Consider the following 14,513-nt stretch of genomic DNA (forward strand, 5'->3'; position numbering starts at 1 on the left):
AATTTATTACAAGAACCCCCTACGAGTGAATACTGACGTCATCTAGTCTATTTTCTTAAAAGTTATACTTTGAAGTGATTATTTTGGCCAATCAAAAGGTCTGATATGTTTTAGATTGGAAGGTACATCTGTTGTAAGTTAACGTCTGCTTATGTTCCGCGCTGTTGACATTCATTTGCATGCACTCAGCACTTTTACAAATAAATTTGTAATCTTATAGAGCTACAATTATATTCGTGTAGCCAGGTATGGGGTATAAACGAGAGGATGGGCGCATGAATACGCGCACACGCACGTCATTTATCACAGCCTCCTGAGTCGCACACGACAACCACGTGTAGTTACTTTAAGCTCCGCCCCTTAAATCTGATTGGCGGAAAACATCTGTCAGGCGTTTTAACGAGCTAGCTCGGTACTCGGTCGAAGTTAATAAAGAAGCACATTGGTGTACCTATTCCGACAAGTGGTTTGTTGACTTCGTCATTTATATTGTCGCTAATTCATATAGAAAAAAAAACATTAAGTCTGTCGACTAAACGGAAACTTACAAACACTACGAACCTGGATGAATTTTCTTGGATAAAACGGTCACCGATAAACGAAATATTTGATATTTAAGGTTAACGCAGAAGACATTCAGTTGTATTTGGACTTGATGTACGAGGCAGCAGTTGTTCTCCCTGGACTTAACTACGGATAACAACATAAGTAGGCCTACTTGAACGTTTCTACCGTATTTTTTATCTTTACCTTATGGATTTGCAAGGGAATGCAGCCTTCACTTCTTTATAGAAAGACAAGACACCCTGAACAGTAAGTAAACATTTCAATATTAAATTATTTAGATAATAATAACAAATACTTGGTTAATATTATAGAATTACTTAAGAGTATTCTCTGGTGAAGAAAATACCCTGGCCGAGAAAGGCACGAATAATTATTATTTTCTCTTTCGACTGCTGTTGACATGTAAATGAACGTAAAGATTCATCTTCTCATGGACACATAGCCTACAGTATCTTTATATATAAAATAAAAACACAGCATATACCATTTGCATGCAAATTAATTAAAAAAACACATTATACAGTATTATAAATCATATAGGCCTACACAGTCCAATACCCGGTAATGTCTGTATTTTGTACTCTGCTAACATTTATTATTTCTATAAATAATATTTTAAATTGCATAATTGGTCTCTCTTTGATACTCTTTACTAAAAAATTACACTTACAATTTGTCTGGTTCACCCTGCAGTCGAGTCATTACATTGGAATTGTAACTATGTCTCCATCTAGCTAACATCATGTGGGATTTCCTATAGAATGGCTTTCATTATGGGAAGGGGTTCGTATGTGGGTGAAGGTCCTTTCATGCACCAAATATCATTGTTGTAAACACTTCAACAAAATAACACTGATATTTAATAAATTTATCAAATTGTATACATTTATTACTGGTACTAATTCAAGGGTGATATTACATTTAATTTATGTTTGACAAAACGTCTGGCTGGGGCTAAAGAGTCAATGAAGCTCTAGCCAGCCAAAGGTCCCACTGCTTATAACTTCACAACATTAGATAGGATCACTACACAATTATTAACCATTCATATAAACGAATAGAAAACTATACCGTTAGATTTCAACACAATATCAAAATATGTTCTATAATCTTTTATCAGACTGTGCAATATCACTTATATATTTATTGATAGATAGATAATATAACCTGTATCATATTGTTGATCATTGCAATATAAGTGGGTTGCCCCCACAAAAGAGAAAAAAAACTATATCCGTACACGATGTTGAGAATAAACAAGATACAGTATTTTTAAGATGGTTTTATTTAATCCAAATTGATTATAAAGTTCGAAAGCTGTCTAGTTGCAAGGGATCACATAGTTAGTGTTGTTCGAAAGCTGTCTAGTTGCAAGGGATCACATAGTTAGTGTTGTTCGAAAGCTGTCTAGTTGCAAGGGATCACATAGTTAGTGTTGTTCGAAAGCTGTCTAGTTGCAAGGGATCACATAGTTAGTGTTGTTGGAAAGCTGTCTAGTTGCAAGGGATCACATAGTTAGTGTTGTTCGAAAGCTGTCTAGTTGCAAGGGATCACATAGTTAGTGTTGTTCGAAAGCTGTCTAGTTGCAAGGGATCACATAGTTAGTGTTGTTGGAAAGCTGTCTAGTTGCAAGGGATCACATAGTTAGTGTTGTTCGAAAGCTGTCTAGTTGCAAGGGATCACATAGTTAGTGTTGTTCGAAAGCTGTCTAGTTGCAAGGGATCACATAGTTAGTGTTGTTCGAAAGCTGTCTAGTTGCAAGGGATCACATAGTTAGTGTTGTTCGAAAGCTGTCTAGTTGCAAGGGATCACATAGTTAGTGTTGTTCGAAAGCTGTCTAGTTGCAAGGGATCACATAGTTAGTGTTGTTCGAAAGCTGTCTAGTTGCAAGGGATCACATAGTTAGTGTTGTTCTAATGTTTACCATAACCATAATATTTTGATGAGATATTTAATAAGCAATATATTACTAATTTGTAAATAGATTATTTCTGATATATCTGATTGATTTCCACATTGGAAAAGTCTATTTCTCAGACCTTTACTATCCTGTATGTATTATATATTATATTCATTAGGTTACAATACAACACCTGTATCCAGGTACCATTTTTTTTCCAGGTACCATTATATTGTTCCAGGTACCAATAATATTGTCCAGGTCATCTACCAATAGATAATCCAGGTATAATACCTATACCACCATACTTCTTCTTGACCTTAGCTGAGAAGCTCGTTAACAAAACACAATGCAAATTAAGAGCCCTATTTTATTTTGTACAACGATGACAAGTTTAGATTTTTTTTAATGAATTTTATAGGCCAATTGAATTTGTAACTGTTAAATAACATGTTATTCACTTGAACAATCTATCTCAACATGATCATCATACATACAAATTAGTGATGGTGAAAACAAGTGTCGTAGCTAATGAGATTTGAAGACATTACATCAACTGAAAGCTCAAACAATATACGTTATACAACTTCGCATTAGGCATAATATTATCACCAGAAATGCATTTTCAATTCAAACTATTGAATGCTACTACTACTGGAGGCCTCTAACTCTTTACAAAATACTGTGTAAACGCAGTAACATTTTGACAGCAGTAACTTATCACTTAATACGTCGATTGTTATTGACAAGTTTAGCAGGATAAATCAATTTAACAATCGATCATACCGATAAGAGATATGACGTAATCAGCCAACATTGATGATCCATTGATGGTATCTTTTCGTTTCTATTCAATTCAACAGTTGTATTCATTTAACAATTATTAAATTTAGTAGATTTTACGTTTAACACTTTTTTTAACGTAATACGGTACCTGTTTTAGTAAAAAATGCTTTTCAGAAGAAAAATTACTAATTAAAGTCGCAATCGTAGAACATTTTGTTGAAATGGTTTATGGGTTGAACATTATGCTATTTTTTTACATATTAGGCTAATGTATCTTTGATGAACTGATAAATACTTATCACATGACAGGCACGCGAATAGAATAGTGTTTACTACTTGGAACATTAAGCAATGTAAACAATCCAAGTCTGCTTACAGATCAATATACGGCCATGAACTTTTCAGTTAACATCTTTTGTGATAAAAACTTTTATTTTTTAAATCATCTCATATCATCTCTTATTATAGGTCTAAGGAAACTCTGATTTATTTTTCTAAAACTGTTAACTGTTTACCGTACTGAACGTAATGATGATGTATTACATTCAATATTGTTTTAAAAATAGTCTATGGCCTATATTGTTATTGTATTATTTGAAAATACTAAAAACTTGGAATTGATGATTTACATTATTGAAACTAAATTTACCTATGCCCCTCTTAATATGCAAATTAGATAATTATTGTTGTTAAATAATTTTTTCTCTTACTTTTATTTAAGTGCTTTTTTCTTATCTGCTCTGAAACTACAGTCTGTCGAAATCTCTTCCCATAATGCGTTTCTTTATTTTCTATTGTTATTTAGGAACATTTTCCCATATTAAGATAAGGTAGAACAGCGGTACCAGTAAAACACAACGTGGTAACTAGCATCGGTTCACATTCCCACGAAATTAGCAAAGTGCCATTAATTCCACCACACCCACGTCAATCATTTACACAATTTTACGCATAATTAATTTTGTGACATCGTAATCCACAAGATAACATTATTATCGCTCTGGTAATTATCGTAGGCCTACTGCCCATAATACTATCGGTAGAAAGGAAAATGCAATGTACCTTCTGTAAAAGATCATTCATGTTAAGCACTGTACAACGCGAATAGAAAGTAAACCTACATCCAACAATATTTAAATAAATAAAGATTCGTCTAATGAAATTTGTTAAACATCAATTATCTATTATTGTCATTTTTGTTGTAAATCCAACAAAATAATACCCAATGTCGATGACTTATAGAAGTTAATAAGACAATGTTATGTCAGCGACGTAGCTAGCCAGGTAGCATCTGTTCCCAACTTCCAAGAATATACAGTAGTCAACCTTAAACGTGTCTTTCAACTTTTCACAAGTGATTCGGAAATACCAATTTACTCACATCATCGACAAAATATTTTTAGTACTGACGTATCTAGTAATGTGTCTAATACAAAAACGCGTTTTTTAGGTGTTCTTAGTGTGATCCAAACGCACGTTAGTATGAGTATAGTGTAACTATCTAATACAAAAACGCGTTTTTTATGTGTTCTTAGTGTGATCCAAACGCACGTTAGTATGAGTGTAGAGTGTAACTATCTAATACAAAAACGCGTTTTTTAGGTGTTCTTAGTGTGATCCAAACGCACGTTAGTATGAGTATAGTGTAACTATCTAATACAAAAACGCGTTTTTTATGTGTTTTTAGTGTGATCCAAACGCACGTTAGTATGAGTGTATAGTGTAACTATCTAATACAAAAACGCGTTTTTTTATGTGTTCTTAGTGTGATCCAAACGCACGTTAGTATGAGTGTATAGTGTAACTATCTAATACAAAAACGCGTTTTTTATGTGTTCTTAGCGTGATCCAAACGCACGTTAGTATGAGTATAGTGTAGCCTACATAGCCCATAAGTGATCGTATTATATTTAAGCTCCTTTTAAATATTCACGTGTTTCTATAAGTTTGCGTGCATTTGACTATTAATATGGTGGTTACATTATTTCCTTGACCATGAACCGGTTTACTATGTTCTTTTTCTTCGGCTACTTTTTATTTGCAGGTGTGCTATGTATTACTTTGAATGTAGGCTTGATAGATATTTTGCATGTGGAAATTATATTTGTTTTCCTGTATAGTTTTGTACTTCTATTTCTTAAGCACTGTCTACACAATCAAACTATATGTGACAACAAAAATGTGATTTGCCCATATATGGACACGGTGACGCCATATCACTACCATATTTAGGCACATTACACTTTTTTTGTCAAACTAGTTTGATAGTGTAGATAGAGCCTTAGATATTTAGATTTTTACTGACTGTAATCAATACTATGCCATCTTATAATTTCAAGTATTTTATGAACGTATCATGTTTTATTACGGTTTAGGAACGGTTATTGTGTTTGTTGATTTGCTTGTATGTGAACCTGTCCGTTAATTGTCCAAATTAACTGCAATGTTTCCTTTGATATAAAAACAGGAAGTATAAACGACAGATACACATGACTGCATGAACACTAACATAGTTCAACTTAAAATACAGCCTATTTAAACTTATCCATCCATGAAACATTTCGTTTATAAAAGTATATTGTCAAGAAAAATTCTAGGTAAATCAATAGACCTAAACATTTTATTTTCAACTGCTTAAAAAATGTGAACAGGTAAAATGAAAACCGAACAAAATTTAAGTTAATAAATTTTAATTTCTTTAATTTGTGAGCTAACCATGAAAACTGACCAATTGATTTAAAGTAAAGTTTCTTTAATTTGACCAACATTAAACAACTGTAAAGGAAATGATAATAAAAACATTAGGGCCTATATTTTGTTGGCCTTTTCTTTTAATGTAGATATCTACATGAGAAGGAAGTGTTCTATCAGATATATTAGGTCTATATATATGTATGTGGGTGGGGTTTAAGTAGCTTTCTTAGAAGCTGCTTCTGATGCCAGGCCTTTAGAATCAGGCCAATTTATTTATCTTTTGGTCATTTTCGTAATCTAAATGGGTAGCTTTTTCAGACGTCTGTAATCGTATTCTTCCTGTTCATTATCCACATGATATTTTTGACGCAACAACCTTTTTTATTATTAGTATTAAATTTCAAACAAAATTTCTTTCTCGTAACAGTTAAACAGAATTAATCTTTTATATATTTCCAAACATTTGTTAATTTATTTCATGAAATTTAGATTATCTTTTAATAATATATATATTATAAGATAATTGATAATGTGGCTTTAGATAATAAATTGACCTGTGAGAATATGCCTTAAGCAGGAACGAAAGTTCATCGAAATTGTTCATTAATATTTAGGAGACCTACATTGGCAAAGATGAGTTAATACATGTTTAGTTTTTAAAATCACGAACATTCGTATGTATAATGTAATGTTTATACAAATGATATACTCGGAATTCAATATTTTTTTTAATCCCCAGAACATTTGAATATTTAATATTTTATGTGTTTTTACTGTATGTATGTTTTATTGAGGGCCCTGAATGATCAGTTCTATTAGGAACTGGATAGGCTACCCTCGGTAAAGATGGTAATAAATAAATAAATAAAATAAAAAGATGTAACCAAAAAAAATTAGTTATGATTTTAGAAAATAATACCTCTCAGGTTAATTATGTCCACTCATTCTTTATTAATAATTATGCCTAATATAGCAAATTTGTTAATAATGTACGTATAGGTCCATGATAGCAATCGGAATGGATTAGCATTGTCTTAGGCATAATACATTAAGACCATAAACGTGTAAACAGAATGTTTGAAGAGGCACGTTTTGCCATTTAAGCGGTTTTGATTTTGGTTTGAGCACATTCAGGCTTTACAATAGCCTACTATTTTAGTTTTTTAAAAACATACCTGCTTATTTTAGAATAATAAAAAATACCATAAACTATCAAACCGGAATAAGAAGGTTTTCTTAAAATAGAAATCAGGAAAAGGAATTAAACGAGTAACTCAATGCAGGTACAAAGCTACTAGTGTGTTTGTTTCCCTATTCAGGCAAGGCATATGCTTTGCTTATTTTTTAGGAAGGTGTGTAGTTCCTCCATGCTTTAGGCCCATCTTCTCTTTCATTAAGACGTTAAAACAAACATAACATCTTAAGATACCGGTTTGGCCTGTAAACCGTCTTTTAAAATGGTCGACTCTTTTGTTTCATAAGGCATATTATGTCTCTACTAATTACAATCAGGAAATTGAGGAAATCACAATTTGCTCGTTATGTTTGCTAAATCATATACTATTACTGTATAATGTTTACTATCAAATTCAAAAAGTTATTTTAATATTCATTGTCTTTCGCAAAAACAAGAATTGAGTCGCAAATTATTCGTTTCTATTTCATATTTCCTGAAGTGAAATATCTAAAATAAATAAACCCTTTAATTACTTAGACATATTGTCTTCAGCTTTTTGGCCACACCTACCTGTAGGATTGAGAAGCAAGTAGTTTCTATTTCGTAATAGCTAAAATATAAATGGTAACGAGTAAATATAATAATTATAAGCTGTGGTAACTATTCCGTAATAGACACACACTAGAATTGTGGATTTTCCACGGCCATTAGAAGCCTGGGTCATCCCGTAATGCAGCAATCAAAGATAACCAAAGTGAAACTAGTGTGTCGTACACTGATAATATGCCTATTAATCAATTCAGATTTCAGACTAAGAAAAAAAAAAGAAATCTCCCCACAACTGACCTAATTTTAATGTATCGAGAAGAAAGATGATTGAATGTAATTTAGGGATTAACTTATTATTTAAATTGACATAAACAATGATTAGGTTTGCATCTTTTTTTTTTTTCTTTTTTTTAAAAATATATTTAGTCAAATTGCCAAGGATAACCATAAGCGAATTCAGTCACTATCCTTCTTATAAAGGTGGCAATCCACAAGACAAACTATTTATACACAAGATGCTCTACAAAAACAAAGTCTTATTATTTTGGAATGAGTTGAAAATTGTTATTAGAAAAAATCCTGACATATGAAAGAACTTAAACCCAGGACACTTGGATTGGTAGCCAACTTCATTATATCACTACTGACGACAACAATTAATTATTACAATTCAAATATCGACAGAGAGTTGCTAACTAAACTACCGATACCACTGGCGATGATACAGTACCTCCTCCTATTACAATCTATATTATATTATAATCCTTTCGTAGTCCTTTGCATTGGGAACCCTAATAAAAGAACGAATATTTATCTTATAGATGGTAAATAGTATGATAATATAAGTAAAAGATTAGAATATGTTTCTCATTATGTTAGTTTCATATTCATATCTATTCATATCCTTTAAATAATATTAAATCGAAATTCCCCTCAAACATATATTTTGATACAAGTATTTGTATGATATGGGACTACCTTGGCAGCAGCTTGAATGAGAGACGGGAAAGCGCAGCTTTCAAAATGATTAAATAGTTCCTAAACGTCGCAACATGCTCACAAATTGGGGTTTACTGAAGAGAGGGGTGATTGTTATCTTAATTATTTCGCACCAGGTTGGCCCAAGGGGGTAACAAGGATATGAAATATTGCAAAGTTTACATATAAATAAGAAATTGCGAGCAGTCATTTGATTCGATTACAACGGTGGCTTCCGCTTGATAAGAGAAAAGGAGAGATTTTCCAGACTAACATCTGTAGAAATTGGATATAGTAAGAGGGCGTTATTAAATTCTGTCTGTCATAAATGTATTCAATTTCAATAAATATGTTTATACATGTGATTACAATTTTTTATTATTAGTATGCACTGCAATGTTTGATTACAAGTTAACACATTTTATTTGTTTTTACAGGAACTTTCTTCAAGGAATACTGTAAACACTGGCTGTTTGTGTTTCTTCACCTTTTATCAGCATGGGCCTCGGATCACCTGATGTAACACAAGGTCCAACAGTGGCAGTTCCACGAGTGGAAATTCCAAGAGAGCAACACCAACCAGTAAACTTAAGTCTTCACACTAGTGTTAAAATGATGTGTAAATCGCCAAGTGACGTACTGGAAGCCGGAACCATTTCACCTGGCAGGGAACTTTTGAGTCCTGAACATTTGGACAATGTATCACCATTATCGCCATTTGATAGTAAAACAACAACAAAACAACTTATTGAAGCAGCTTTGAACCCAAATGATATTTTTAATATGAATTTAAATAATAACATTTTGACCAAAGATCAATGTGAAAAACATAATACAGTGTTAGACCAGAAGTTTTCGATTAAAAACGCATCGCGTGTAGCCTCTATTGCAAATTTACTGTCTCTGCCGATAGATCATCCAGAAATGCACAAAGCACCAATAAGTCCTCAAGTAACTTGGTCACACCCTGCTGTCGTCAACCCAACAATGACAGCGCATGGTTTCTCAGAGCTTCAAAGTCCCCTATTTCCTGGCAATTCACAAAAGACTGGAGTTTTCTTTGCCGGTCGCTCTTTTCCTAAAGGTATGCTAGACCGTCCGTCTCCACCTAAAGTTCAACGTCGAGTGTTTACCAATAGTCGTGAACGATGGAGACAACAAAACGTCAACTCCGCTTTTACAGAACTTCGAAAACTCCTACCAACACATCCCGTAGATAAGAAGATGAGTAAAAATGAAATTTTACGTCTTGCAATAAGGTACATAGACTTTTTAATTCAGTTACGTGATGACCAAGAAGAACATCCAGAAGAAAAAGTACGAAAAGTATGTGTGGGCAGAATAGGACGAAGTGTTGCTGAGAGCACGGAAGATGTAAAACCAAAAACTGGTGGTAAATACAGCGTAAATGCAGCTGGACGAACCTATGTAAGTCGTGTCACAAGGCATAAACGAGAACGAAGTTCTTCTGAAAGTACAAGTGGTTTTGGTGAATGCGGTCAAACAACTCCAGGAGGCTGCGACGTTGAAAGTTTATGCGGAAGCGCGGGAAGTATTTGTGAGAGCGCAAACGGTTATTATAGTGACGAAAATGGCGTCACGAGCGGAAGATCAAGTCCAGTTTGGTATTCACCTGCAAGTGGAATAAGTAATTGAATGAGTCTAGCTTTTTGAAGTGTCGACATTAAACTATCCTCAACGTGTATACAATAATGACACGGTATCATTAAGACCTTTAACACGGAAGTAATTGTCTTAACACATCAAAAAGTAAACAGGTGTTTGGGTTGTAAAGGTGTGCCAAATACAAATTCACACGTATCAAAAGATATTTTAATATTCTATTACAATTATTTATGTTTTGTATATTTTTTACACAAAATTTCTTGATTGAAAATTCCAATCACCAAAAATTTGTTACTTTTATATAATGTAAAGATTGAAATTTTGGAAGATAGGCTGGTTCTATCCAAATTACGTAATAAATTTTAATATTTTTTCTTGTTAATAAAACTGAGTTTTATCTGATACAAATATTGATCAATATAAATTGAGACTGTTAACAAATTCAGCAGAAAACAAATAATTTTAAAAGGTATACTTCAAATTTTCACATTTATCTAGGCTAACTATTGCTTTGAAATCAATTTTCCACAAACATTTAGAACCGGTTCTGAAGTATTTCAGAGGTGGTTCATCGATGGAACACTTTTATGGCTTGATATTTTTTTCTGTTTAGGTGGGTTACTGGCCGCAACCAGTATAAAGTGTTCATGTCAATAGAAAGTTCATGATCAGATAGTTTTAGTGCTTAAGCATAGATTCACCGCGTTATAGATTACATTGAAATCCGCAGTAAGTGATTTGATTGGTTAGTATTTTAAGTTAAGACATTTTATACAGGAAGCAATAGCCTAGAACAACGAATTTCCCGGTTCACTAACACCAAGACAAACTTATAACCTTTTTGTTGTCCGATTTACTGTTCAATAAATTTATGTCAATAGATTCTATGTCAATGCCAATAAATTGGGGATTTTAATTTAATCACCTACGATCAGATTGTTTAACTTATTATAGTTATAATATTAAAACATTAGTATACCCAGACTATAATTAATGTTTCACATTTTCTGCAGTAATATTGCTGGTTGGTACTTTAATAATACATAATATAGTCTCGTTGCGTTTTTACGTTACGTCGAATGGATGAAACTTGTCTTGAGAGTAGATATTAGTAGAGTCGATTTGATATTTTTTTTAAAGGCGTCACACTTATTGTTCATCGTCGACATGTAAATTAACAGGAACTGTACATTAAGATCCACTAAATCTTGCCAAGGTTGCTGTCTTTAAACATCGAATGGGTAAAACAATACAACATTAGCTAAACAATAACAAAGTAATTACACTTTTTATGTAGACTATTATTATTATTCAATTTTGACCCGATCAAAACAAAAGAGAAAATTTAAATACAAATAATCGTTCCAAATATTGTTTTTAAGATGTTTTTTATAATTAATTATTGACTGTTATTTATCTAGTCCTATTCATAGCTAATGGAAATTCTTTCTGTATTGGTTATCACTCTTGTATTGTTTTGACCAACAAACCCATGCTACTCATTCCTCCCTGTAATTTAACCATAGAACTCTCGCCTACAAGTGTTGTAAAATACAATACAATTTATTTAAGAATTAAGATAAGATATCCAATATTTTTGTAAAAAAAAGATAAAAAATGAAAATCAAGATATATATTAATGATTCGGACAGGGTCCGTCGTAAAGATATGAATGATAGGTGACGTTTCTACTGGTTGGCACGTCACACGCTCGAGTTTTTCATACGTTCAGGTGAAGTTAATCAAAGAACAGGAATTGGTAATATCAATTAAAGATCTTCAATATTACGAAAACAAACCTTTGAATTGGTAGAAAACATGCGTAAACTATATTATTTCCATCATGTGAAATACAACGTGCTATGTTTATTGCTAATATTATATGGCAATTAGAGGTTTTGGCCTTTTAACATAATTGTATGGGATGTACTCACTTGTAAAGATCTGTATTTTTTGTACATATTGAAATTAATAAAAAGAACTATAGAATAACAGTTGACTTAGTTTCATTATTTTGAGTTAAAAACAATTTTGAAAAGTTGTTTTGTTAATTGATAGGCCTACTAGTGGATGGAAATGGAAGGGTGGATGGTGAGTGAGTGGTGTTGCTGGTCAGTGATGATTGACGCGAGGAAACACAGGTCAACGGGTTAAAGTGAAATATAATAACATATGGAAAATATTATTTGATTCATAATTAATGAAAAACGGCGTGTGCATACTCCTTATGTTGACGCCCACATCACGAATGATAAAATTGAATGTGACGAATTTACGACTTTATCGCTTCAATTCGCCAGCACCCATCTACATCTGCCCAAAATAACTTCAACCCGTCAGACCGTACCCCCACCTTCTCCAATGCTCAAACCCCCGTATAGTCTACTATGACCAAGGACAATTACCATGACAAAGCCGAGGAGAACTTAATGATTTCACTGTTTACTGTCAGATACCTATTAGCATGGGAACAAATCGATTGTATTAAACTCGGAAGTTACATACGCCGGTTGCAAATTAATACAACAGGTGGATAGTGGTCCGATAAATTGACCACCAATTGATAGAAACTGTTAATTTAGAAAATAATATATATTCAGGGTCATGTAAGCTAGTTATGACCCTGGTTTAAATGACAATTAAGTACATAATTATTCTTATGAGAAAAAAAGTCAAATTACCTCTACGCGGAGTTCTTGATCAATTTGTCATTCATGGTTTTATCACTTCTCGTCTGGATTATTGCAATTCTCTGTTCTATGCCCTTCCGAATTTTCAAATTAATCGTCTTCAACGACTACAGAACTCGGCTGCTCGTATCATTACGTTCACTAACCGTCGCTCTCACATTTCACCTGTTCTTCGAGAACTTCACTGGCTCCCCATTGACAATCGAATCAAATTTAAAATCTTGCTCCTTACTTTTAAAGCACTTCTTTTCAACCAACCTGCTTACATCCGTCAATTAATCACCTTTTATGTTCCTGGACGGACTCTTAGATCATCTGATGATTTTTTACTCTCTGTTCCACGCATAGCCACTAAAACCTTTGGTCATAGATCGTTTTCTTTTGCTGCACCCACACTCTGGAATTCACTCCCCCCACAAATTAAACACTGCTCTTCTGTTGCCTTATTTAAAAAATTGCTCAAAACTCATTTTTTCGACCACTAACATGCCCAGCGCCTTTGATTTTGTACCTCGGTCTTTGAATTGACGCTTAATTTATAAATTTTGATATAATAATAATTTGTCTTTCGTTACTGTTACTGTTACAATTCTTCAAGTTTTGAACCTAAACCAACAGTTTTCATAGATAGAGACGAGATCATTTTAAATACTTTATTCGGAATCACCAATGCACAATGGAACACATTTGTTCTAATTGAAAAATTAAGAAACAATAATAATAATAGGTCTGTATGGAATATATTATTAATATATTTAATAAATGTGACCATGCAGTTCTTCTAATAATTTTAGCATGAATTAATTAATTAAATTAAATTAAAGCAGTAACTTACTCAACTTAGTTAACTTAATAACTTAGTAGTTAAAATATATTGCAGTGAGTTTCAACAACGTAATAGAACATACTGATCTAAGAGGAGAAGATGTTTATGTTGAATGTTAATCATTCTAATGATACACATTAATTACAAGGTCAGGACCTTTTTAAACATACTATTACTAGCCCTATATCCTGACTTATTTTCTTTCGATGCGTTTTCTATTTTATTGGTCTAAGTTCAACGTAGCTAACCATTTCCGCCGATATGCTCCAACCAATAAAGCACCGTCAAACTGAAATTGGTTGCTCTCTCCCCTTCTAGCCGCATTACCAAAACTGTTTTTTAAATAGGTGGGGTCGATGGTCTAAAAAATGTAAAAGGTGTGCTGAACTTAACCTAACGTTCTATATCCTTTACATTGCAATTGGACTCATGTCCTGCCTATGAGGCACTAATTCCTCTTTAGCCAATCAGGACATTTTTTGAGTTTACTCATTCTAAATGAAGACATGGGTCCTAGTCTATTTAGGACTATCGGTCTTTATTATAATTGACTTGAGTATTTTGCTGTTTCACCTTAACATTTTATAATTATAAAGACAATTTTGAAGGTTTGTTTATCTCATTACTCACTGTACCATGTTTACGGTAATGTTGTTGTTTTATTATTTTGTATTCAATTATCAATTTTTGTTTGAAATTAATTTTGTTCACTGAAACTTT

The 14,513-nt window shown here is 32.8% G+C and overlaps 1 protein-coding gene across 1 annotated transcript; it reads left to right on the plus strand.

Annotated features, from left to right (window-relative positions):
- The first annotated feature begins 482 nt into the window (after positions 1 to 482).
- On the plus strand, positions 483 to 10,524 carry LOC140051136 (uncharacterized). The gene is made up of 2 exons (XM_072096257.1): positions 483 to 813; positions 9,089 to 10,524. Exon 2 carries the CDS (start codon positions 9,150 to 9,152, stop codon positions 10,305 to 10,307), a length of 1,158 nt encoding a protein of 385 aa, XP_071952358.1. The 5' UTR covers positions 483 to 813; positions 9,089 to 9,149; the 3' UTR covers positions 10,308 to 10,524.
- The last annotated feature ends 3,989 nt before the right edge of the window (positions 10,525 to 14,513 follow it).

The sequence above is a fragment of the Antedon mediterranea genome, chromosome 6 (genome assembly GCF_964355755.1).
Source record: "Antedon mediterranea chromosome 6, ecAntMedi1.1, whole genome shotgun sequence".
NCBI lineage: Eukaryota > Metazoa > Echinodermata > Crinoidea > Comatulida > Antedonidae > Antedon > Antedon mediterranea.

Bases quoted from the DNA above. Each gene is read 5' to 3' on its own strand.
- LOC140051136 (XM_072096257.1), top strand. From the start codon at position 9,150: ATGGGCCTCGGATCACCTGATGTAACACAAGGTCCAACAGTGGCAGTT.